The sequence below is a fragment of the Sinohyriopsis cumingii genome, chromosome 1, assembly GCF_028554795.1.
Source record: "Sinohyriopsis cumingii isolate HCF-2022 chromosome 1, ASM2855479v2, whole genome shotgun sequence".
Taxonomy (NCBI): domain Eukaryota; kingdom Metazoa; phylum Mollusca; class Bivalvia; order Unionida; family Unionidae; genus Sinohyriopsis; species Sinohyriopsis cumingii.
In genome coordinates, this window is record NC_142961.1 from 117,387,788 (window position 1) to 117,415,152 (window position 27,365).

Below are 27,365 nucleotides of genomic sequence, written 5' to 3' on the forward strand. Positions count from 1 at the left end.
CACATTGGTTGAATCCTAGACTTGAACCAATGCAGACAGAGGTGAGATGGCAGTGATTTGTAATGGAGAACGCTTTAGACCACTCGGCCACCCACTGGTTGTTGACCTGTTAAAGCCCGGTAACAGATGGGTTGCTCAACCACAGGTGCTAGCATTTGTACATATGGACACATCCGAGTGCAGCTGTTTGAGTGTCATTCCTGTTGAGAGCCAACCTTGGTTGCATCACTAGTCTGAGAATGATACCATCTCACTTGCTACACTGATCCTGTAAATGAGCAGCATGGAAGAGGGACAGCCTTGAGACAGCAAGGTCATCTACAAAAGGGCACATTTAGAGGCAACCCTGCAGAATATGATCTGCTGCTGCATTGAACAATCAAAGAAATTCCAGAAACTCTTTGTTTATGATCCATTTGTAAGGAAAAATGTACCAGGTTGAGTTGGGTAAGAAAGTTCATGCCAAGATTGATGAACTGATGGGATGGACAAAGATGGGACTTCCCAACTTATCAGAAAACCTTCATGATGCAAATGAAAAGGAGACCATTCTTCCTTTGACTAGAATGGAATGGATTATATGTTTCTGGAGGATGTCCTACCGTGGATATACATGAAGTCATACTGAACAGGGAATATGATAAAGTGGAGTAGTTTCATAAATGTCCGAGGACTTGTATTCAAACTGAGAGCACAAAAGTAATAAAAGTTGTCTTGGTTTGTAAACTGCAAGAATTACCTAAGGATAGATGTATGGGAATGTGGAAAAATGTCTGTCAGATGTAGACAGATGGCAATTTTGTTCAGATGGATGGAGAGGTAGATTGATCTTGCAATCTCCATCTTGGATGCCATCTGCCATCTTAACCAGAAAAGGCATCAAGGAAACATCTGGAGAATGAATTTTAAATGATCTCCACTGCCCACTTCTAGATGAATGTCCAGATCTCTAACTACAAAGTGTTTCCTTTAGTGATTACAGTGGGACTTGGAGAGGAGAAATGGGGCAAAGAAAATAAGCCAAAGACCTACTGAGACAATAGCACTGCCACACGCTGGATGGAAAAAATATATCAAACTGTTTTTGAAAAACAGGAATTAGATGCCTACTGGATAGTTGTCGGGGGCGTTTGGGAATATGAATCTATCGTATGAAAAGGAGGCATGGGGATAGAGAATCTTTGCTTCCTATCCCCTTGATACGACTGCCTAAAAAAAAATAAAAGATTAGCAGACTGTCATCATGCATAGGATCAGGATTTCAGCTGTCTTTTGAGTTGAGCCACGAATGATTTGATTCCCCTTGTCTCTGGTCATCGTACCATTACGGGTGAATTGGAGACGATGTATAAGGCAATGGTTGCTGCACAGATATATGGAGGAGCAGTTCTTGGTAATCCAAAAGGAGGTTCACAGGGTCAAGGCAATAATTCACAAGAAAGTCTTCATCTTTACTCACCTGCAAGAGCAGATGTATCATCCAAATAAGGAATGAACCTGCATCCCTGGCTGCTCCAAGACGAAACAATTCTCTGAGCAAACAGTGAACTGAATAGATGAGGTATGATCCTACTGTTTTCCTTGCACAATACTTTAAGTCCGTTAAGAACATCTTATAAATTACATGGTTCCCACACTTTTCTAAAAATAAATTTCCAGGTCATTTCCAGGGTTTTTCCAGGATGAAATTACTTTTTTCAAGGTTCACATATACTGAATGGAATTTAAGAACATTTTAGATTACAAAACATGTATTTTCTAAACCTAAAGATGTTTCTCTTTCAAGACTCTCCAAAAACATCGAAGTCAGAAAAAATGATCATGTACAAAACCACAAACGAAACAAGTTTGATTATACATGTACTACTATAAATTGGCATGTAAAGTCATTTCAATGTACAGAATACAAATTCTAATTTTATTTTGTTGCATTATGTTGCTAAGTGGGAACAACATAATGAACATAAATTATGTTTTGTTTCCTTTCAAACCTTTAATTCTAAAGAATTCTATAGCAATATATATATATATATATATATATATATATATATATATATATATATATATATATATATATATATATGCATCTCATAGAAAGTAACATTTCCTATTAAAGTATATATATATAAAAAAACAATAAACGCAAATAATCAGAATCTTATCTTCTATCGAAAAGAGTTTAACCCTGAATTTATCTGCACCAACAAAATCCCAAACAAGATTTTTCAAACAACCTAATGTCTTTAAGCTGATCTGGTTAAAACTCCATCATATAAAAAAACATTTTCAAAAGGGTTGATTTAAATTTTCACAAAAGACCTTCAAAATTATACACTGCTGTATAAACAAGGACTAAATTTTCTGTAATATCAACTTGTCTTCTTGTAAATCATTAAACCAGTCCCCAAACCTGTACTGATACAGGGGCTCATATCATTTTTTAATATATAATACAGGAGATGACAATTTCTCATTTCAGCTCTGTTTCAACAATTTGATCTGGCTTAAAACGAATAGCAGTCCATTTTTTAATCCAAGTTTCCTCCGAATATTCACACCCCATTCTTCATATTTGGACATTTATGTTGGGGTGTGGGGTCATTGCAACTGCATATCGAAAATTTGGAATTTGATGCCACTGTGCAGTAGCGAAATATGGTAGTTGCTTACCAGTGGGCCAAAATTTTTTAAAACTTGTTCTATCGACTCATACCTGCATGAAATCAATAGAAAATGATTTATTTTCTCAGAATGGCAAGTACTATAAACGTTATGTTGTTAATCCGCTGACAAGACGAAATTACAGCATAGATGAAACCTGACATAGAACTCACCATTTGCATTACTAAGTCATCGATGAATAGAATGAATAACATATGTCCAAGGATAGAGCCCTGTGGTACTTCACAATTAATATTTTTACTTTTAGAAAGTTGACCATTTAAAGATACATTTTGTACTCTATCAGGCCAAAATTAAAATTAAGTTTGTTTCCCCTTACCCGACCGACCCTCTTAAAATCCGCCGACTGAAAAAAATTTTTTGAAAAATTTGCGATAGTATTTTTTTTTTTTTCGTTTTGTTCAAAAGTTCGTTTTTTCGTTTCGTTTCGTTGTGCGATCCGTATTTTCATGCAGTCAACAAAATCGATGTCACTAGCGTGCGAAAAACGTTTGTTGCAAGGTGTTTAAATTAGATAGGAAAAGCATCATGACCGGCATGGCCGGCAAAAGAAAATACGAAGAAGATTTCATTATATGTGTAAGCGTAATCGCGAAATTCGGGAAATCAAACAAAAAAATTTGTAACAACAGAATACTAGAATACTCAACGGAGTGTACATGGGATGATGTATATCACGACATTACCAATGATACAGACTTTCGCCCTCATAAAGCAGATGTACTGAACGTCAGTTTATCAGACAAACTGGATGGAACGATGACTTTTCATCCAGACCTTCACGAAGGTCTGCATGTGGTGAAAGAGTTTAATCAGCGACTGAAATATGTTACAGTTACGGTGACCCATGATGAAAGTGTTGGGTTGGATGATGTTTCCTCAACTACTACTAGTACAGAAAATCAACAAGCACCACCTGCACGGACTGCCTTTTCTGTTTTAATGTCTACTTCCGTGGCAACAAAGCTACCACAACTTAAGGACACAAATGCTGAGCGTTTCACTGGTATAAACAATTTTTTTTATATGAAATAATGTTATTTTCAAACATCTGTCTGACAGTTATTAGAAATGAATTCATGCACCCTCTGACAACTGCAATCTTTCTAGAATTTTTACTGCCTTCCTAATAATATATTTAAAGTCTGTTTGTCAAGTACAAATGTTTAAGCTTTGACCGACAATAAACACAGAGCATACACAATATAGCAAAAACTATACATATATAACATACAAAACAAAAGCAGACAATAAAAACATTAAAGACATACATAAACATGATTAAAACATTATTTTGATACCTGCAGTGCATAATGAATATGGCAGTGTTAAAGTCTATTAATTATGAAATCCGTTTGTTGATATTAGATTCAAGGTTTTGAATTTTATCTGCCATGGGGCACGATTGCAAGACAGCCAACAGTAACTGGTGTCACATTGAAGACTGCTGTCTGTTTTTTGTGTGCCATGTACACTTATTCCACATCTCATATCTCATTTAATATTATCTATCAGTAAAGCTGGCCATTCCATCTCAGTGAAAGGTTTTTTTTATTCCATTTTTTCAGCTAAAGATGAGTTGTTTAACGGCATAGTCAAAGATATGATAGAATGTGGAGACAAATTTCCTGGAAGCATGTCCCACCTGAGTATATCTGAACAAGTCCTGGTGCTAGTAAATGCTTTGTGGTACATAAGTGGCAACATGTCCACAATAGAAGAGAGAGCGGCCCACCTGACAAGAATCAAGCACATCCCGGAGAGGTGTTTATCTTTGATAATATTAAATTGAAGTAAAAGATTAATCTTTATTCAATGTATATTTATTACAAACATTCCTGCAACACATAATTCTAGAGAAATTTAATATAGTAAGTGTCTTAATGTCCATAGTTTTTTTTTTTTTTGATTTTCAATGATAAAACTGAGCAAGCAATACTATCTCATGTTAAAGGAAAATATGACATAGACTTTTTAATATTTGGTAAGCTGATTAAAATAAAGGTTCAATGTCATAAGATTTAAAAAATTGGTTGAACACTTGACTTTTTTATTTCTTTTGTGTTGCTACCCAACCCTAATATTGCGATGGAAGAGGGTGGTTTTATAGCACCATAAAATCTGGTTCAACCTTCCACGGTTTCATTTAAGCCTGTACAAAGTCAGGACCATTGCGGTTGTCAATTTCTCCATTATGTACATGTAGTAACCTCCATTTTGCTTACTTTACTTTTCCGTGACATTTGTCAGAGATTGATTATCCTTGTTCAGTAATTTTGTTGTAACTTACCTTTTTTACAGGTTTTTAAAGTTTGATGGTGCTAATGATTATAAAAGAAAGAAGCAAAAACGTCCACAGCTTACTGCAAAAGATCTGAAGTTACAAGTCCAGTGTTTATTCAGGCTAATCTCAAGACCTTTTACACAGCATTGGACCATAAGAGGTGACATTGAAACCTTAACTGGATGTTTACAGTCTTATGCAGATTATTTAGAAAAAGCAAATGAAAAACAGATATCACGACAATTACAAATGAATCCAGTTCGTCAGATTGATTCCAATCTCTCCATTGCACATCGTCCTAGACAAGATGAAATCCTACCATGTTATAGTCGATTGGATGGTCAGGTATCTCAGATGGCAATGTTTCAACCTCTCTTCTTTGATGAAGATTTGCATTTAAATGAACCATTTAAAGGGCCAGAACAACGATTTAGATATTTTGAGAAACTTTGTCTGACCATACCAGTACATATGTTAAGGTACGACCCTGGTGGAGGGATTGGGGCGATTTCTTTTATCTGGAGAATTCCTGAAGATGGGATGTCTTCTTCGGAAATGTTTATGAGAGACAACCAAGTTTTGCACAGCTTACGCAGTAAACTGCCTGAATATCACACAAGACAAATGAGACAGGAGTTCTTCAATGCTTACGGAAATATTGCTGGAACCATTATACCTCCACACATTTTGCGGTCTATCTACACAACCTTTACAAATGATGCTTCAGCAGATCAAAATAAGGAAATAGATAACCGAGTACGTCTTTCTGTTTTGGGGATTGATCCTGATCTTGTGGTAGATTTACGTCACTTAAATAAGGGTAGACCTAATGACACTTTCGATGTATTTTTTCAGACCCTTGAAAAGGAGATTCAGGACATGGTTGCTGCAGATGAGAGGAGACACAATACAGAGCATATTTCACGTTTTTTGTCTGTTAGGGATATGATAGAGCAGGTGAAAAGTAAAGTACCAATATTCCCAGTGAGTCATCAGTCCTACTAGCATTTGTTCCAAAAAATGCACATCAAAATGTAGCCAAGTTATACAAAGGTAGAGTACCTATTAGATTGAAAGTACAGACCAGGCAACTTCGTGCACAACACCAAGATGATCACTACTGTTCAGCTCTTTTTAAATATTGTAGAGCATATGCAACACAATTTAGAGACATTAGTAATTTTGTGTGTATGGACGACAAGTCTAAGCTGGACTTTGGAGAACCTGATCTCTTCACCTCAACAGGGGTAAGAGGGAAGAAATCCATAGTTCCGATGAATTCAGTACTTTCCTGTCTTGATCATGATGTGCAGAGCAAAGGCTCACTTACTCCTTCTGTCGTACTTGATGTAGATATTCCAGGTGATGCAACAGAAACATTCTACAGGGGACAAGTCTCGGTTACATTCAAAGATAGTATCTTCCAGGCAAGCACCCCCTTCCATCACATAGTAGAGCTTGAAACTATTCTGAAAGCTAAAAATGAGAACAAACCAGCTTTATTTATGTACACAGATGGTGGTCCTGACCATCGGGTCACATATGGAGCAGTAAAGTTGTCATTGATTGTTTTATTCAGAAGACTCCGGTTAGAATTCTTAGTTGCCTGCAGAACTGCACCAGGTCACTCTTGGACTAATCCGGCTGAACGGATTATGTCACTTCTCAACATTGCCTTCCAAAACACTGCACTTGCACGAGAGCTTGCCTCATCTGATGTAGAAACAATTCTGAAAACATGCGGAAGTATGAATGAAATCAGAACAAAAGCTGGGAAAAACAATCAAATTAAAACAGAATGGCTACAGTCAGTTCAACCTATGATCAAAACCCTGTCCTCAAGAACAGAGAGAGTCCAACTTAAGGAAAAGTCTTTCAAAGTATTTAAAGCAGCAGAGGATGCTGATGTTGAAATGGCTGAAGCTGAAGTGACCCTTATAGACCCTGCCATCAAAGTTGGAAAGTATCAGCAGCAGCAACTTAGCCATGCAACACGGCTGAAAAAATTTATTGGTAAGTACAGAGATCTACAGAACATTTTTATTGCTTGCGACACTCAGAAAGTGCCAGGGTTGAAGTTGCAATATCTTGTCAGTCTGTCCGTAATTTCAAGGGTGAGTGTCAGAGCATTTTATAATTCCAAACTGAAAGTGGACATGCAGCTCTCCCGATTTGTTAGACTTCTACATTATAAAAACTCAACATTGACAGATAAATCATGATTTATTTACAGATATACACAAATTTTAAAAATAGAATAACATTGCATACAAATTGTCTTTGTAAGTCGACAGGAATTATTTTGAAATATTAATTTAATGGCCCAGGGCACTACTCTTAAACATTATGCCAGGAACCCGTTCATTGTGCATTTTCTCATTTTTTCTTCATATGAAACATAACTCAAACATAATTTAGTCCTTAGTTTAAACTTATTGGCTCATTTTCAAAAGTGATGTGTTAAATGTCCCTGCATGTCAGCCCTTTCTATTAAATAAAAGATTTTCATGTCTCTTGGTATTTTATTACAGCTGATCACTGCCATGAACGCCATTACTCCTTTCAGATCAGAAGATGTCATGATGAGGGTTGCTGTCCTACTCCAGAGAGGGAATGGGCGTGGTTACCAGACCTCATATTAGACATAACTGGACAGCATTACAAGCCATTTGATGAACTGCTTGGTAAAGAAACTACAGATAAGGACAGGCCGTCTAGTTTAAAGCAAACTGTAGCTGCTGTGGCACAAGAACAACAGGTAAGGATGTTCATAAATCTTATTAAAATATAGAAGTTTTATAAAGTATTGATTTAACAGTTATAAATTGTGCAATAATAACAACACATGTATATAAAAAAGTTATTTAAGAAACTGCAACTTTAATAGAACCCCTTGTAACATAATAAGTTACAAAATAGAGGGCATGTCACTACACAACACTTAAAACACAAGTGATGATATTTATGTTTCTTTTTACAGGGTTGTAAAAACAGTATTCTTGTGGGACAGAATGTTAGACAAACTGTTAACTGCTGTGAGTGTCTAAAACCACGATGCATATACGCTAAGACGAAACTAACAGCAAGAGACCAGAGAGCTTTGACACATACTTTGGAGAAATACGACTATACTTGTGGTTCTGTTATCACACCTGATGGTAAGTTCTAATGATTTAATATTTTATACTTTTATCCAAGTCCTTAATACTTTATTCAAAAATATACCTATACACTCTTCACATACTGAATGCGGTTTGACTCTTACCTTGATTTAGAATCATGTCTGACACTGTCAGAGAGCCCAGATAGTTTTTAATGCTCTTTCATGTCAGATATTGCTTTTTTTAACTGTGATTTTCTCTTAGTACTAGCCATTGCACTAAAATTTTAATGTGAATATTATTTTACAAGTATTCCTGTTTCCTGGTCCATGCTCCCAATTTTTAGTGAAGTCCAAGTTGCTCATTTATCTTTTTATACTAGTTTCTCTGTGTTTATAAAGATAATTATTTACAGATTTAGTTTCAGGTTCTATATGCTATTTGTTGTGTATCATGTCTAGTCACCTTCGGACATTAAAGTTCAATTTTGGATAATTGGTGTTCTATTTAATATATTTTAGGAGACATCCTACAGGGAAAAGTGTTTGTAAGACTACAATTGTCTTGTGCTGTACACATTGAATTCCCATACTATGCCAGCAACATTGGCAGACCAGATATTTGTGCTCATTGTGGAGCCATAGGAGCAGAAAAATCCCAGGAAATGACTGGAAGATTCCGTACTGTTCTACCAGTGTGCCAGCAATGTTTAGCATCTGGAAAGGACATTCCAAAACGAAACCCAGTTAAAAACTAACCAGCAGCTCTTAGTGACATTTAAAATGATGTTTTGCATTGTTTGTTTCTTTTTTGTTAGTTAGATTTCTACATGTATTTAGTGTTCTGACATTACTTTATTGACATGTTTCTGCATATTTGAGACACTATTCAATGTCTAACTTTATATTTGTGCATTTTGACAGGTCTTGCAAATATGTTAAGTCTCATTATATATTGAACCCAATGATATTAGTCAGAAAGAATACTCAAGACTTTTAAAATACTTTTATTAATTATTTTAAAACATTTTTATACATTTGACCTAGTCAGAAAAAATACTAAGGGTTATTCCAGCAAATATCTACCTTAACCCAACACTCCTCAAAAACTCGGAAAAAAACACTTCTTGCACCTTTACATGTGTATCTTTATATTTCATTGAAATTACTCTCATTTAATATATGTTTCAAAATTTGAGTAAATCTGTTAAATTGGTACCCTGGCCAATGCCTGCAGGGAGTATTTTTATTGGAATAGCCCTTATCAAAAACTAATCTAGTCTATAAAACATTTTAAACTTGTTCACAAGTTACTGTATTTCAGTTCATGAGTTACTGTATTTCAGTATTATTATTAAAGTTGAATTTATCGTTTTTCTGTTTCCTATGTGTCAGTTTATAGTGTCATGAATTTCATGAGAAAAAAAAATTATTAGCCTACCTACCTACCCAACTTCAAATTGTTGGGTAGGGTAAGGGGAAACAAAGATATTTTTAATTGCGGCCTCATTTAAGTATGAAGTAAACCAGTTTAGGGAGTTTTCATTGCATTGATAGATTTTTAGTTTTTCAAGTAAAATTTCATAGTCTACAAGATCAAAAGCTTTATGAAAATCACCCATAATGGTCATTTCCATTTCTTCTTTATCTAATGCGTTCAGCCAATTATCAATCAATGAGATAAGTGCAATTACACAGGAATGATTCTGTCAAAACCAGACTATCATGAATGAGATCATTTGCTTAAATAGTTGAGAAAAGAATATTTGTTTTTCTAGCAATATGCAGTGTATCCCCCAGGGTGTAAAACTGAGGGTAAAAAAAAACCTTGGTGCCAGAACTGGGGGTCAAATAAAAAATGTGGGGGTCAAAAATGTACTGACAAATTTTCATCTGACTCGTACTTTTTCAGCTTGAAATAGGATATTGCAACTTGCACAACATACTCTTGCTCTATTTCTCTAAACATACAAATAAACCAACATGCACAATCAACAAACAAATGTACTGTCCATTCAAAGAATAATTTTATTAGTTAATTTTTCTTTTAAAGTCGTACTTTTAACAGTCCCCCTTAAAATCTTTCTGAAGCAATATTATAGACCAACACATTACATACAAGCCAATACAAAAAGCCTAATAAATCTTTTTAACCAAATGGCAGTTAATTTACTGCCTGTCATAAAATGTGCACTATCATCGGTTTCATTGTACTTTGTCCTCGAATAAGTTTATCCAAAAATCAAGGAGGCTAATGATTCATCTTGTTTCTAATAAGTTACACTTGAACTTTTAGATCTTTCTTTTATTGCAGCAAAGTTAAAAACCAAAAAAATCTGCAATGACCCCCTGACTGTGTAATTGAAATAAACGCATTTGTCTCGCCAAGTTTATTGATTTCTTTGTTGTGAAAGAATGTCTTGGGTTATAATATGTTCTCCAGATATCTTGTGGCGATCGAGGACAGATTTTTTAAAATTCTTAAACCGTCACGAAAGGATTATTCACTTTTGCAGTCTTCGCAATCACACGAGCTGAAATCACACCAGTAATCTTAATGGATGTGCCATATTCCAGTCAAGGGAATTATTTTCTCCATTGTTCATTAACCCTTTACCTCATGTGTCTTTGGATGCCTCTACTCCATTCGCATGGAAGCGCCTTTTGATGTCTCTACTCCATTCGCATGGAAGCACATTTTGACGCCTGCTGTAAACATCAGCCATTTTGAGCTGGTTTTCATAGCGCCAACTTTGGGGAAACCCCCTATTAGATACTGCATTCATTTCTGCGAATGACAACTACGTCAGATCACATAGCTGCTGTTTATGCACTGGTCGATATCTGCTATTTAAAGTAACTGGGTCATAATCTCCACTCTCCAAAATGGCGGTTGCGGATTTCATTCAGCACTTACAAAATAATTACACAGCTATAACAATCAGACTTTACTCTTAAATTTTTCCACATATAATAGATGTGTACCAAAAATGCAAAATGGTGAAAATTGCTGTTAAACGTAACATACACTACACTGCTTAACAGTTCACAGGCAGGCCTATGCATATGCTGTCGACTAGGTAACAGGTGTTCTATTTATAGCGCGCTGCACTTTGTCACTATGCTCTATGAGGTAAAGGGTTAAGTTAGATCCATATTTACTCTTTTGCGTTCTGCTTCTTTCACTTTCTTCGCTAATGATTCTAAGTGCACGACGTTTTAGTCTGGAGATCACTTTTTAGTGCAACAAGCATTGATGTTAAACATCAAGATGACATCTTGCTGATCTCGATGGAAATCACATGAGAGCTCGCGAGATCAGGGGAAGCTACTCCGTCATAACTTTGCCTATGCTAATCTGGTTCCTTATTTTGAATGTTCCCTGCGTTGTACTCTGCTATACGAATAGAGGAGTGCAACACAGGGAGTAAACAAAGCAGGGAACCAGTCAATGCATATGCTTGAAGCATACACGATGCCACCCCTCATCCAATGCATTGGATATTAAATAAATCCTGATCACAATATGCAATCCTCTGCATTAAAAAATGCACGGAAACAAAATGTGTATGTCAATTTTCTCCAGTGTGCGTAGCTGATGCACAAATGTGCGTAATGAGAAACACTGAATATGGAAAGACAAGAAAAACAAACAAGATGGGTCTGTAGTCATTTACATCATCTTTTGTTCCAGCTTTATGCAATGGTGTTACCGTGGAAGTTTTCCATGTCTGTGGAAATTTATTAGACCTAAAACTTTTATTCCAATTAAAAGCTATACTCTGTACTATTGCAGGTGCAGCTACCTTTAGTAACTTTGGTCCAATCATATCAAGTCCTGTAGCTTTACAATCATCCATTTACTGAATATATTTCAACACAAATTTAGGACTCATTTCTGGAATTTCAAACTTGATATCATTTGGAATTTGTTTACCACAAAAACGTCCAGATGATCAGATGAAGTTCTGTGTTCTTTAAGTTTCTTTAGCAATTTGAACAAAAAAAGTCATTAAAAATATTTGAGATGTCAGTTAGATTATCAGGGATAAAATTTCAGTTTTACTCTTACATTTACCTGCACCAAACTCTAAATAACATGCCTGTTACATACCTCTGCCTGCTACATACAGTACTCTATATACATCTGTCTCTTACACACCTCTGTATGTTACATACCTCTGCCTATTACATGCATCTACCTGTTACACACCTCTGCCTATATCAAAGGCAAGGATATTAAAGTGTACCAAAAACCTGTTCAAGTCAAATGCCAATGAACCTAAATCCATCAAAACGATACAGATGGAGAGAGAAAAAAGCAGACAAATACTAATGATACTGACTTCATTAAGATCTAAGTGACAAATGAATTAAATAATTGTCTTACTTTGATGGGCATTTCCACTCGGTTGCTCCACCAAAAAATCCCCACACAAAAGTCTTGTCAGGAAGGCATTGGTGCAATTTCTGAAAGAACGATGACCAGTTATCAAGATCTAAAAATATGATGTTCTTCATAGACTTCAGCTTTTCTGGATCTGTGGGAGGAACAATTTCTTTGGCAGGATGTTCTTTTGCCAAACCATTAACTATTTCCTGTGGAGTGTTTCCAACATGTTTATTTTGATCTCTTTGATTGCCAGGATGTACATCATGATTATTATGCATACGATCAAAACCCAGCTGTCTCGATCTTTTCTTGGCATGTGTATCTATTGAGTCAGATAGGTTCCTTTTATTTCTGTTTGCATTTCCATTGCTAGGAATGTTTTCAGTACTTGTTGCTGAGGTTTCTGTTTGCTGCTTGCCTTTGACTGATTTCTGACCACTGATCTCAAATTTTCCATTTGGATGTCGTGAATCTGGATCCAAAATGGATGAATCTCTTGATTTCATTAAAGTAAGTCCACAGCATTTAACAAACTCCATGAAAGATTTGCAACCATTTTGCACAATCTGTCCTTTTCTTCCATTCGGGCAACGATGTGCATTATTCTTCTGATCTTCTTCAGAGCAGAGACTTTTACAATCAGCACAACTGTCTGGCTTAAGATATGTGGCAAATATTTCCATCTGAAAATGAGAAGACAAAAATTGATTTATTGAAAGTTTATGGAAAATGCTGGGTTTACAATATTTTATTGTTAAACAATTTGCTCCCTATACTGGTCCAGCTCATATACAAATCAATTAATGACTTTACAGACCAAAGGTTTCAAAAGAAGCCAGAAGCCGGTGATGTTCTGCTGCATATTTCTAAACATACTGCCACTTACAATTCCAGAATTTCAAAAACGTTTACTGAAAACGTTTTATAATTCATTGCCGTATTCTACTGAAGAAGATTATGTAATTAAGTTTAGAATGGATCAGTCTAAACCTACATGACACGTTCTTATTTTAAATTTAGCATCAATGAAAGCTTTTGCCTGACAATTCAATCTGCATAAAATAAAACCATAAATCTCAAGTCTTTTTCTGTTTATGCCCAACTGATAACAATTAGAATTGGCAACTATTTTGGTAATAACTGAGAACAACACACTCTTGATTTTTGGATATTAAGAAAATGAAAAAAGGGGTTTGTAACAAATTATTCTCATTCTACAAATTATGCAAAATGCAGGAGATAGCATGAAACAGATATATTAAGGAAGGCAAGTGGACAATTACAGATGAACTATTTGAACAACAACTATTAATGATTTATGTGTTAAACATTTTGCGTACAGTCTGACCTAAATACACACAAATATAACAACACACACTGTAACATATTCTGTAGTATCATTTATTTTTATTGGTCTCAATTTTCATGGTTTTGTAAAATGACACTTAAATCTGTTGTTGTTGTAGGGTTATAATGCCATTTTCAGCACAAGATAGGCTATGTATGGCGGCCAGTATAATTGCTGTTTTTGAAGGGTTATAATGCCATATTTCAGCACAAGATAAGCTATGCATGGCGGCCAGTATAATTGGTGGAGGAAGAACCCGGGAAAATCCCAGGAAGAACCACCGACCCATGAGAAGCTACTGGCAGGCTTTCTCACATACCAACGTTGGCCAAGCCTGAGACTCGAACTCATGCAGACAGAGGTGAGATGGCAGTGATCTGTAACGGTAAGTGCTTTATACCACTTGGCCAATCGGGGCCCCACTTAAATTTGTGGTTTTGCTGTCCAAGTTTGGATACCTTTAGGTATTTAATTTAGTGCATTAAACTCTATAAATGTTCCCAAAAAAAGAAGAATAAAAAAGAACATATACTATGCTGATATCAAAAAGATATGCTGACAAACAGTGGTCATTTCAATGATTAAAACAATACTACCACCTGTGCGAGCACAAATTTACCAACTGTCAAGATCAATCACTTACACACATCAAAGGGAGCCAACAACACAATGCTACTCGGTTATTGAAGTACATGAAGATAATCTCTTTCCTAAAACAATGTCCGTAGATTTGTGCCATCAATCACTTTCTGATAAATAGTGTTAGCCCAGTGGTTTAAAGGGGTAAAATTCACCTTATCATTCCACACGTGAACCAAACACATGACTCAAGCTACCCATTGTTCAATGTAGATAGCTATCAGTGCCAAGATCTGATATGTACTGAGCCCATCAAAGTGCAAAGATGCTACGAAATTTAAAATAAACAGAAACACTCCTCATGTAAGAACCAACTTCAATCACAAGTCTCTACTTAAAGCTTAATCAGTCAAGACAATTTATTCCAAACGGATAATTGCATCTCACAAAAATGGGTGAAAGATCAGATTTAATTATCTATGACTTTAGTAATGCTGGACTTGCTTAATTCAACATTCAGGGTTATTTACCTGAAACACATTTGTGTGTACCAGCAGACATTGATTGAGAAGATGCTGATTCAGTGGTTTCGTCCAAAAAATATCAATTACATCCTCTTCTCACACTCGTTAATGTGTTTGTTGAATTTAGTTTCGATATGTTTAAAAAAACTCAATTTTGCTAATCTACTTATTATTATAACACCTGGAAACTTGCATTTTCTGATTATTAAATTTTTGTTACATTGTTAACAGAAGACCAACTTTCATATTTCTCCATCCAGGAAAGGTAGCCTAAAATGACATTATACACAACACCAGCTCAACTGTGTGTGTGTGTCTGTCTGTCTGTCTGTGTGAATTGGATCTCTAATGTAGCTCTAAAAAAAAATCAGTCATATCGCTATGATGTCTGCAGTGTGGCAGTTTATAGTGATGTCTAGCACTGGGGCATCATGCTGCAGACATGTAACACAATGTCCTATCCAGTCACATTATCCTGACACCAGGCCAACTAGTCTTAACACTAACCTCTTAAAGCTGAGCGCCTAGTGAGGCAGCTGTTTGAGAAGTCTTTGGTATGACTCGGCTGGGGTTTGAACCCACGACCTCCCACATACTGGGCCACCGAAGCAGTCTATCAGCTCAACTTATCATGGGGCAAAATCAAACATAATCCCCACAGAGTGGAGTCTGTCCATCCTGTCCTTGCACCTGCTACTGTTTCAACTTCTCTGGTCACTTAATTAATTATTGAAATCCCTGGTATAGAAATATAATGAAGCATTCACAAAACAAAATTTATATTTTTTTTTTTAAATTAACAAAATTTACATTTTGTTAGCACTTGTATCAACAGATGGGAGAAAATATTCCATTCTTTTCACTAACTGACTTGTTGTTCACCGAGTCTTTGAATTCAATGTTTGTGGCACTAATGGAATCTGTAGAAATTGGCATTGCATGAAAACTGAATTCGGAGCATCCCTGATGACGGCACATCTGTCTCAATTTGCAACGAAATGTATCAAGATAACGCTGATGATTGCTTAAGGATAATCGCTTGTGATATATGTTACCTTTTTGTAAAAATAATATCTCTATGTATCTAAGGATCCTGCAAGCAAGTCATTAAAAAATGTAGTTTGGTTATTTATTTAACAAGAGACAGAAAAGGCTTAAAAGTAATTTTACAGCTCCCAGATTTCAAAGCATTATAGCATTATACCCAGTGTTTCCCTTTACCCTCATTTGTGCTTCAGAAACACCCCAATTTTTAATTTGGCCCCCAGTTTTGATACCAAAGTTTGTTTTTAACTCAGTCTGACCCCCGGTTTTGACACCAAGGTGATTTTTGACTCTCAGTCTTGCACCCTTAGAGGATACACTGATTATACCAAAGCAATGAGCAACATCATATCAGTGATATCAAGCAACATCATATCAGTGATATCAAGCTATGGAGTAAGCAGTGATTTTACAAAAGTGGAGAATCTCAAGCTGACAAGAAAGCGGATTCCGCAGACCTGCCAACCCTGACAAGACCGTCTCAGAAAGTCAGTAGACTTTTTGTCGTTAAATTGACCAGTTTTCATTAAGGTATAACAAAATATCAATCACTGCTATTGTAAAGCTGGAAAACATAATTAAAAGCTTGATGCATCGATGATAAACGTTATGTTCAACTAAAAAGTTTGTAAAGTACGTAGACTGTATTTGCCACTAGTACAGTTGCACAAACTCTAGTTCCAAACCCTGTGCAGCTCAAAAGCTTGTTGGTACCTCTCAGCTTGACATATTTCCTGGAAATTCTTTTCCATTTCACATGATGACGGCAATCATATCTCCATTAGACATACTCATCTTGGCATGTGATGACCAATAAATGTAACTGTTTCCAGCTTTTATTCACAAGAATTTGAATACTCCTTTTTATTCTTCTGTGTTGATTATTAACACTTTTCTAAAAACTTATTTTCCCTTTCGTCTTAAACATGCATCACTTTTTGGATGCCATTTTTAAAAATTCTATAACAGTTTTGATCCTGCAGAAGTTTTGCATGAACAGTTAGGTGCAGTTTAAAGCCTCCAGGGTACTGCTGTAAAGTTAGTCTGGTTTCCTGACTAATTTTACTAATTCTAAGGTGAAACCCAGATCCAAATAAAACACGGATGAACACCAATTATTTGGATTTTTCGGTCATGATCATTTTTCTTTAGTTTCAGTTGTTGTTGCTGTTGTGGGGTTTAACGCCATTTTTCAGCACACGATCAGCTATGTATGGTGGCCAGTATTAATGGTGGAGGAAGAACCCAGGAAAACCCCAGGAAGAACCACTGACCCACGAGAAGCTACTGGCAAGCTTTCTCACATACCCACATTGGTCGAATCCTAGACTCAAACCCACGCAGACAGAGGTGAGATGGCAGTGATCCGTAATGGAGAGCACTTTAGACCACTCGGCTGTAGTTTTGGTAGTATGCTGTAAGTCCATATTTGAAGGATAATTTTCTTAAGACTTACGGCAAAATTGTAAGAGTTCTTAGGTCTGGATTCTGGCATGAGGTTACAAACTTGCACCATAAAGAAATATTAACATTGAATACAGCTGCCAATGACTTTCAAAATCCAAAACATAGAATCGTTACTGGTTTGCTATCAATGCCTCTTGATGAAAAAAAACTAGACTGAGGTTTTACACCATTCAAAAGCAAGGTAAAATCACCAAGGTTTATAAAAGTATAATAAATCGAATTTTAGCCATCTCAACTAGAGCTAGTTTACCCATGATATTAGTTAAAGTCATGGGTGAAACGATACATCTGTGGTGTGTATCAATACTTGTTTTAATACACAACCTATGACATGATACGTTATCAATACACATATCATCAACTTCAAGGTCTTGTCATGTTTACAAGGACTGTCAATGCTAGGGTGGTGCCATTTTAAATGTGTTGACAGACCAGTTGTATTTCATGCATGCAAATTACAGACAGACATCAACTTTTCTTCTATCTGTTATAATCTCATCCTTGATAAGCTAGACCTCAAAGACTCTAATTAAACCTTGTGGTCATTTCAGACTACTCCATTTGACCAGATGCAGGACTCAACTTGGTCATCACTATGCCCTTTGTTTTCCATTGCACCACTGAATGCTTCATAATAGTCTTACCACCAATATCACATCTTCACGTTAACCCAGATGCATGACAGTTTTATCTTTAAATAAAAAAAAAACTAATTCCTTGTGCATGGAAAATCTTATTTAGGACAGGTCCTGGTGCAGAAGATGAGATGTTTCCTCACACTGTACTTCCTGCTGATGCAAAACATGTCATAACCAGAATCACTCATTTTTATCAGTGAAAAAGGAAAGCTACAGACAACACCCACCCTTCTACAAATAAACAAAACACAAAGTGATCTACTCATGAAATCTGCCCAATGACCAACTCTGTGCTAATGGGATTTTTAAAATTCCATTGGTATGTTCCACCACTGAGTATATATATATATATATATATATATATATATATATATATCTATCTATATCTATATATACGAACATAAAGACCTTCCAAACTTTTATCCCATGTATGACTGAAGTACTTTAATAATCATTTAATAGCAAATTTATGCAAAGTTTCTCTGTTGCTTTGATCTACTTGGATCAAGTTTGGATGCCAATACTTTAGAACTGGCAAGTACTCTGTGTGTATGTGTGTGTATGTATGTGCATGTGTTGAGTGCAGATTCTGAAGTGCAAGAGTTAGTCCCCTTGTGTTCATTTGCAGAATGGGAGTAGGTGCTGTCAACAAAATTTCTTTTCTTGGACAGAAACGAGTGCCTTTGTCTCAGAGAAGAATTCAGAATTTAAAGAATGAACAAACAAGTAATAACTCCTAAAGATTAAAGCAACTTTTAAACTTATTTTGTATCAATTCTTCCTATCTTGTTTCAATATGGCAAAATTATTGATACAATGACAAATCGTTTCACCCCTAGTCCAGTTCAACATGGCCTCCCTGTAAACAAGACATTAAAGTGATCTGTATTTTTTATCAGATTAACCTCATTTGTCAAATATCGAAAGGCCTCTATGCCAAGATGTATGAGGTTAAAGTCGGTCAAATTTGGTTATTTTTTGTATAGATAAAACTGTCTAAATGTTTCCAGCTATATTTAACATCATTTGTGTAAATCAAAAAGGCAGTCAAACAACTGTATGTATTGGGAGAATTCGTTTTAGCAGGAACATGCTTTAGCATGTTCTGCAACGAGCAAAATTGCATTTGCTCAAGTACTTTCAACAAAGTACAATAATGTTATTCGAACTTACGATTCAAGAAAAGGATCCAGATGAACAACTCATGCAATCAGGTAATGCCAATATTATAATGTCAGGTATTAGTCCAATAAAATTAAATTGAGTTGCTGACTGGAATATGGAAAAAAAAAAGAAGAAAGTAATGACATACACGGTCATTATAATTACCATACCAAACTATATACCATATATATTTGCTTAGAAGCGTGGTCCAACAGCAAACAATGACCTGGTTTTAACCATCACATAAACTGCTGACAGATCAAGGTCAATGTCATTTGTAAAACTTTCTATTCCAAACAAATCTACATAGACTCAGATTTGCTGGTGCATTATGCAACTGCAGATCTGGGTGTGTGCATATGGAACAAACTTAAAGCAATTATATACAGTATGGTTACAAATTTTTATGTGGATATCAGTGTGATATTACATTACACAGCAATAACTGATCTCTCCTCATATTTTTTGATGCTCTGCCCCCATATGGGAGATAACCCTTTCTGTTGCTATCTTACACAAACAAGTTAAAAAACCTGCATCGCCATGTACAGCACATTTGGCCAATCTTCTGACGAATTTTTATCCCATCTTTTTTTAATACAGAGATATTGATTTATCTTTGAAAAGCAGACAAAATTGTTTCAAGTACTTTAGTGATAGATACATTCATGATGTAAACATGTGTTGGAATAAGGACAAGATCATATTAAGGTCAAGATCATATTAAGGAGAAGATTATATTAAGGTCAAGATCATATTAAGGACAAGATCATATTAAGGACAAGATCATGTTAACGAATACAAAATGCCATAGAAGCAGGAAAAAGAATGAAAAGCCCCATACGAACCAGGTGAACAGAAAGCCGACAGAGATATCACTTACACATGACACTGTCATGCAGGTAAAGTTATGTATAGCACTGGGGCATCATGTTGCAGACATGTAGCATGATGTCCCACCTAGTCACATTATCCTGACACCAAGCCAACCAGTCCTAACAATAACCTCTCAATGCTGAGCACCAAGCAAGTAGCTGTTAATACCATTTTTATAAGTCTTTGGTATGACTCAACTGGGGATCGAACCACAACCTAAATATATTGCTGGGTACTTGGAAATAAATGTGTCATACACATATCTGAACACTAAAATATCAGTGATTTGTGGGAGCCAGAGAAAGTTTGTAGGGCCATCAGACAAGAGTATAGATCAATTAACAAGTATGTATGTGTAATATATATATATATATATATATATATATATATATATATATATATATATATATACCTGCCAACCCTCCAGGCTCACAATTAGTGAAAATAGGGATATAAATTAGTGAATTTTTACTTTAATTCATGAATCATTCTTCAAGTCTGGGAATAATTGTCAGAACAAATGTTCAGCATGGTCTCCAGCTGATAAAGGTAGATTGTGTTCAACAAGAAAACTCACAAACAATGCTTCAGCATCGGTAACTTGCAGGTCTTTCGTCGAGGGCTTAAAATATTCCAGAGCTGAAATTTGCTGCGAGTTCTTAATTTTCCCAACCTCTACGTGCTTTTTGCTACCAACGTGCTTCTTCATATCGTCTCTGCCACCATGCCTAATGCTAAGATTTGTATATCGGCGTTTGATGGCTGAATGCATGGCCAATTTTTGGTATATTCCAAACTAAACTTCACTTTTTGTGCAATACATTTCTTTTTCCTTGTTGGTAAAGACATTTTCAAGTAGCAATGCCGAATGGCAATTTAACTGAATGTTTGCAGTGCATGCACGGAGCTAAATTCTGGTTAGGACCCAGTTTCTCTCAAAAGCATTTGTAAAACTATTCTTACACATATAGATTAAAATATGCTAATATGCCAAAAAATATCAAATACATCCTCTTCTCACACTGGTTAATGTGTTTGTTGAATTTAGTTTCTATATGTTTAGAAAAACTCAATTTTGCTAATCTACTTATTATTATAACACCTGGAAGCTTGCATTTTCCGATTATTAAATTTTAACACTTTTTGTTACATTGTTAACAAAAGACCAACTTTCATATTTCTCCATCCAGGAAAGGCAGCTTAAAATGACATTATACACAACACCAGCTCAACTGTGTGTGTGTGTCTGTCTGTCTGTGTGAATTGGATCTCTAATGTATCTCTAAAAAAAAATCAGTCATATCGCTATGATGTCTGCAGTGTGGCAGTTTATAGTGATGTCTAGCACTGGGGCATCATGCTGCAGACATGTAACACAATGTCCTATCCAGTCACATTATCCTGACACCAGGCCAACTAGTCTTAACACTAACCTCTTAAAGCTGAGCGCCTAGTGAGGCAGCTGTTAGTACCATTTTGAGAAGTCTTTGGTATGACTCGGCTGGGGTTTGAACCCACGACCTCCCACATACTGGGCCACCGAAGCAGTCTATCAGCTCAACTTATCATGGGGCAAAATCAAACATAATCCCCACTGAGTGGAGTATGTCCATCCTGTCCTTGCACCTGCTACTGTTTCAACCTCTCTGGTCACTTAATTATTGAAATCCCTGGTATAGAAATATAATGAAGCATTCACAAAACAAAATTTATATTTTTTTTTTAAATTAACAAAATTTACATTTTGTTAGCACTTGTATCAACAGATGGGAGAAAATATTCCATTCTTTTCACTAACTGACTTGTTGTTCACCGAGTCTTTGAATTCAATGTTTGTGGCACTAATGGAATCTGTAGAAATTGGCACTGCATGAAAACTGAATTCGGAACATCCCTGATGACGGCACATCTGTCTCAATTTGCAATGAAATGTATCAAGATAACGCTGATGATTGCTTAAGGATAATCGCTTGTGCAATATGTTAGCTTTTTGTAAAAATAATATCTCTATGTATCTAAGGATCCTGCAAGCAAGTCATTAAAAAATGTAGTTTGGTTATTTATTTAACAAGAGACAGAAAAGGCTTAAAAGTAATTTTACAGCTCCCAGATTTCAAAGCATTATAGTATTATACCCAGTGTTTCCCTTTACCCTCATTTGCGCTTCAGAGACACTCCAATTTTTAATTTGGCACCCAGTTTTGATACCAAAGTTTGTTTTTATCTCAGTCTGATCCCCGGTTTTGACGCCAAGGTGATTTTTGACTCTCAGTCTTGCACCCTTAGGGGATACACTGATTATACCAAAGCAATGAGCAACATCATATCAGTGATATCAAGCAACATCATATCAGTGATATCAAGCTATGGAGTAAGCAGTGATTTTACAAAAGTGGAGAATCTCAAGCTGACAAGAAAGCGGATTCCGCAGACGTGCCAACCCTGACAAGACCGTCTCAGTAAGTCAGTAGACTTTTTGTCGTTAAATTGACCAGTTTTCATTAAGGTATAACAAAATATCAATCACTGCTATTGTGAAGCTGGAAAACATAATTAAAAGCTTGACGCATCGACGATAAACGTTATGTTCAACTAAAAAGTTTGTAAAGTACATGTAGACTGTATTTGCCACTAGTACAGTTGCACAAACTCTAGTTCCAAACCCTGTGCAGCTCAAAAGCTTGTTGGTACCTCTCAGCTTGACATATTTCCTGGAAATTCTTTTCCATTTCACATGATGACAGCAATCATATCTCGATTGGCTATGTATGGTGGCCAGTATTAATGGTGGAGGAAGAACCCAGGAAAACCCCAGGAAGAACCACTGACCCACGAGAAGCTACTGGCAAGCTTTCTCACATACCCACATTGGTCAAATCCTAGACTCAAACCCACGCAGACAGAGGTGAGATGACAGTGATCCATAATGGAGAGCACTTTAGACCACTCGGCTGTAGTTTTGGTAGTATGCTCTAAGTCCATATTTTAAGGATAATTTTCGTAAGACTTACGGCAAAATTGTAAGAGTTCTTAGGTCTGGATTCTGGCATGAGGTTACAAACTTGCACCATAAAGAAATATTAACATTGAATACAGCTGCCAATGACTTTCAAAATCCAAAACAGAGAATCGTTACTGGTTTGCTATCAATGCCTCTTGATGAAAAAAAACTAGACTGAGGTTTTACACCATTCAAAAGCAAGGTAAAATCACCAAGGTTTATAAAAGTATAATAAATCGAATTTTAGCCATCTCAACTAGAGCTAGTTTACCCATGATAATAGTTAAAGTCATTGGTGAAACAATACATCTGTGGTGTGTATCAATACTTGTTTCAATACACAACCTATGACATGATACGTTATCAATACACATATCATCAACTTCAAGGTCTTGTCATGTTTACAAGGACTGTCAATGCTAGGGTGTGCCATTTTAAATGTGTTGACAGACCAGTTGTATTTCATGCATGCAAATTACAGACAGACATCAACTTTTCTTCTATCTGTTATAATCTCATCCTTGATAAGCTAGACCTCAAAGACTCTAATTAAACCTTGTGGTCATTTCAGACTACTCCATTTGACCAGATGCAGGACTCAACTTGGTCATCACTATGCCCTTTGTTTTCCATTGCACCACTGAATGCTTCATAATAGTCTTACCACCAATATCACATCTTCACTTTAACCCAGATGCATGACAGTTTTATCTTTAAGTAAAAAAAACTAATTCCCTGTGCATGGAAAATCTTATTTAGGACAGGTCCTGGTGCAGAAGATGAGATGTTTCCTCACACTGTACTTCCTGCTGATGCAAAACATGTCATAACCAGAATCACTCATTTTTATCAGTGAAAAAGGAAAGCTACAGACAACACCCACCCTTCTACAAATAAACAAAACACAAAGTGATCTACTCATGAAATCTGCCCATTGACCAACTCTGTGCTAATGGGATTTTTAAAATTCCATTGGTATGTTCCACCACTGAGTATATATATATATATATATATATATATATATATATATATATATATATATATATATATATACGAACATAAAGACCTTCCAAACTTTTATCCCACGTGTGACTGAAGTACTTTAATAATCATTTAATAGCAAATTTATGCAAAGTTTCTCTGTTGCTTTGATCTACTTGGATCAAGTTTGGATGCCAATACTTTAGAAGTGGCAAGTACTCTGTGTGTATGTGTGTGTATGTGTGTGTATGTATGTGCATGTGTTGAGTGCAGATTCTGAAGTGCAAGAGTTAGTCCCCTTGTGTTCATTTGCAGAATGGGAGTAGGTGCTGTCAACAAAATTTCTTTTCTTGGACAGAAACGAGTGCCTTTGTCTCAGAGAAGAATTCAGAATTTAAAGAACAAACAAACAACTAATAACTCCTAAAGATTAAAGCAACTTTTAAACTTATTTTGTATCAATTCTTCCTATCTTGTTTCAATATGGCAAAATTATTGATACAATGACAAATCGTTTCACCCTTAGTCCAGTTCAACATGGCCAAAAACAGATGATTCCACCCTGCAAACAAGACATTAAAGTGATCTGTATTTTTTATCAGATTAACCTCATTTGTCAAATATCGAAAGGCCTCTATGCCAAGATGTATGAGGTTAAAGTCGGTCAAATTTGGTTATTTTTTGTATAGATAAAACTTTCTAAATGTTTCCAGCTATATTTAACATCATTTGTGTAAATCAACAAGGCAGTCAAACAACTGTATGTATTGGGAGAATTCGTTTTAGCAGGAACATGCTTTAGTATGTTCTTCAACGAGCAAAATTGCATTTGCTCAAGTACTTTCAACAAAGTACAATAATGTTATTCGAACTTACGATTCAAGAAAAGGATCCAGATGAACAACTCATGCAATCAGGTAATGCCAATATTATAATGTCAGGTATTAGTCCAATAAAATTAAATTGAGTTGCTGACTGGAATATGGAAAAAAAAAAAGAAGAAAGTAATGACATACACGGTCATTATAATTACCATACCAAACTATATACCATATATATTTGCTTAGAAGCGTGGTCCAACAGCAAACAATGACCTGGTTTTAACCATCACATAAAGTGCTGGCAGATCAAGGTCAATGTCATTTGTAAAACTTTCTATTCCAAACAAATCTACATAGACTCAGATTTGCTGGTGCATTATGCAACTGCAGATCTGGGTGTGTGCATATGGAACAAACTTAAAGCAATTATATACAGTATGGTTACAAATTTTTACATGGATATCAGTGTGATATTACATTACACAGCAATAACTGATCTCTCCTCATATTGTTTGATGCTCTGCCCCCATATGGGAAATAACCCTTTCTGTTGCTATCTTACACAAACAAGTTAAAAAACCTGCATCGCCATGTACAGCACATTTGGCCAATCTTCTGACGAATTTTTATCCCGTCTTTTTTTAATACAGAGATATTGATTTATCTTTGAAAAGCAGACAAAATTGTTTCAAGTACTTTAGTGATGGATACATTCATGATGTAAACATGTTTTGGAATAAGGACAAGATCATATTAAGGTCAAGATCATATTAAGGACAAGATCATATTAACGAATACAAAATGCCATAGAAGCAGGAAAAAGAATGAAAAGCCCCATACGATCCAGGTGAACAGAAAGCCGACAGAGATATCACTTACACATGACACTGTCATGCAGGTAAAGTTATATATAGCACTGGGGCATCATGTTGTAGACATGTAGCATGATGTCCCACCTAGTCACATTATCCTGACACCAAGCCAACCAGTCCTAACAATAACCTCTCAATGCTGAGCACCAAGCAAGTAGCTGTTAATACCATTTTTATAAGTCTTTGGTATGACTTGGCTGGGGATCGAACCACAACCTAAATATATTGCTGGGTACTTGGAAATAAATGTGTCATACACATATCTGGACACTAAAATATCAGTGATTTGTGGGAGCCAGAGAAAGTTTGTAGGGCCATCAGACAAGAGTATAGATCAATTAACAAGTATGTATGTGTAATATATATATATATATATATACCTGCCAACCCTCCAGGCTCACAATTAGTGAAAATAGGGATATAAATTAGTGAATTTTTACTTTAATTCGTGAATCATTCTTCAAGTCTGGGAATAATTGTCAGAACAAATGTTTAGCATGGTCTCCAGCTGATAAAGGTAGATTGTGTTCAACAAGAAAACTCACAAACAATGCTTCAGCATCGGTAACTTGCAGGTCTTTCGTCGAGGGCTTAAAATATTCCAGAGCTGAAATTTGCTGCGAGTTCTTAATTTTCCCAACCTCTACGTGCTTTTTGCTACCAACGTGCCTCTTCATATCGTCTCTGCCACCATGCCCAATGCTAAGATTTGTATATCGGCGTTTGATGGCTGAATGCACGGCCAATTTTTGGTATATTCCAAACTAAACTTCACTTTTTGTGCAATACATTTCTTTTTCCTTGTTGGTAAAGACATTTTCAAGTAGCAATGCCGAATGGCAATTTAACTGAATGTTTGCAGTGCATGCACGGAGCTAAATTCTGGTTAGGACCCAGTTTCTCTCAAAAGCATTTGTAAAACTATTCTTACACATATAGATTAAAATATGCTAAAATGCTTTCTACCATGCCAACTGTACCAATCAGTTATAGTTCCACTAATATCGCGATCAGCAGTTCTGGACCATTTCGGCAACTGCCAATATCATGACTAGCGCTTAACGGGAAATCGGCTATTTTATTGAAGATTTAAAATCAATGAGAAATGGGGAATTTGTGATTTTTTTGCATGTGGCGTGAATCCATGAATCGCTGAAAAAGTCATGAAATCCACGCCAAAGTCATGAGGGTTGGCAGCTATATATGAATTTTGCCAATAAACATATCCTGCACCTACCACACTGCCAGAACAGTGATGTGTACCAAGCCGTTGCACCACATATGACATTTATCAATCCAAAGCCAGAAGGAAAAAAAAGACCACATGCAATACACTCACAGAGAGTAGTGAATTAGAAAACAGAATTACAATTTATACATCATTTTAGTTGGGGAACATTTGCCATATCTTTTTTAAATTTGTATTTTGTTTTTGATGTATTTTCCTTTCATTCAATGTCGTAAGTACATGATTAGGCTGTGCAATGTTCATTATTACTCAAGGCAGACAAAGCTGATAAATATTCATTATCACTCAAGGCAGATGAGGCTGATAAATGTTCATTATCACTCAAGGCAGACGAGGCTGATA

The 27,365-nt window shown here is 35.9% G+C and overlaps 1 protein-coding gene and 1 pseudogene across 3 annotated transcripts in view; one reads left to right on the plus strand and one right to left on the minus strand.

Annotated features, from left to right (window-relative positions):
• The window catches only part of LOC149807719 (uncharacterized), a 105,645-nt gene that overhangs the window by 42,813 nt on the left and 35,467 nt on the right, over positions 1 to 27,365 (minus strand). For both annotated transcript variants that reach the window (XM_089969726.1, XM_089969718.1), the window contains exon 8: positions 12,457 to 13,142. In XM_089969726.1, coding sequence (XP_089825852.1) covers positions 12,457 to 13,142 — 686 coding nt within the window. The remainder of the gene's footprint in view (positions 1 to 12,456; positions 13,143 to 27,365) is intronic.
• Positions 2,977 to 9,440, plus strand: LOC149807720 (uncharacterized; annotated as a pseudogene). Its single transcript, XR_016423328.1, has 6 exons — positions 2,977 to 3,688; positions 4,251 to 4,446; positions 4,984 to 6,979; positions 7,498 to 7,724; positions 7,947 to 8,124; positions 8,589 to 9,440. The product of XR_016423328.1 is annotated as an uncharacterized LOC149807720 (transcript).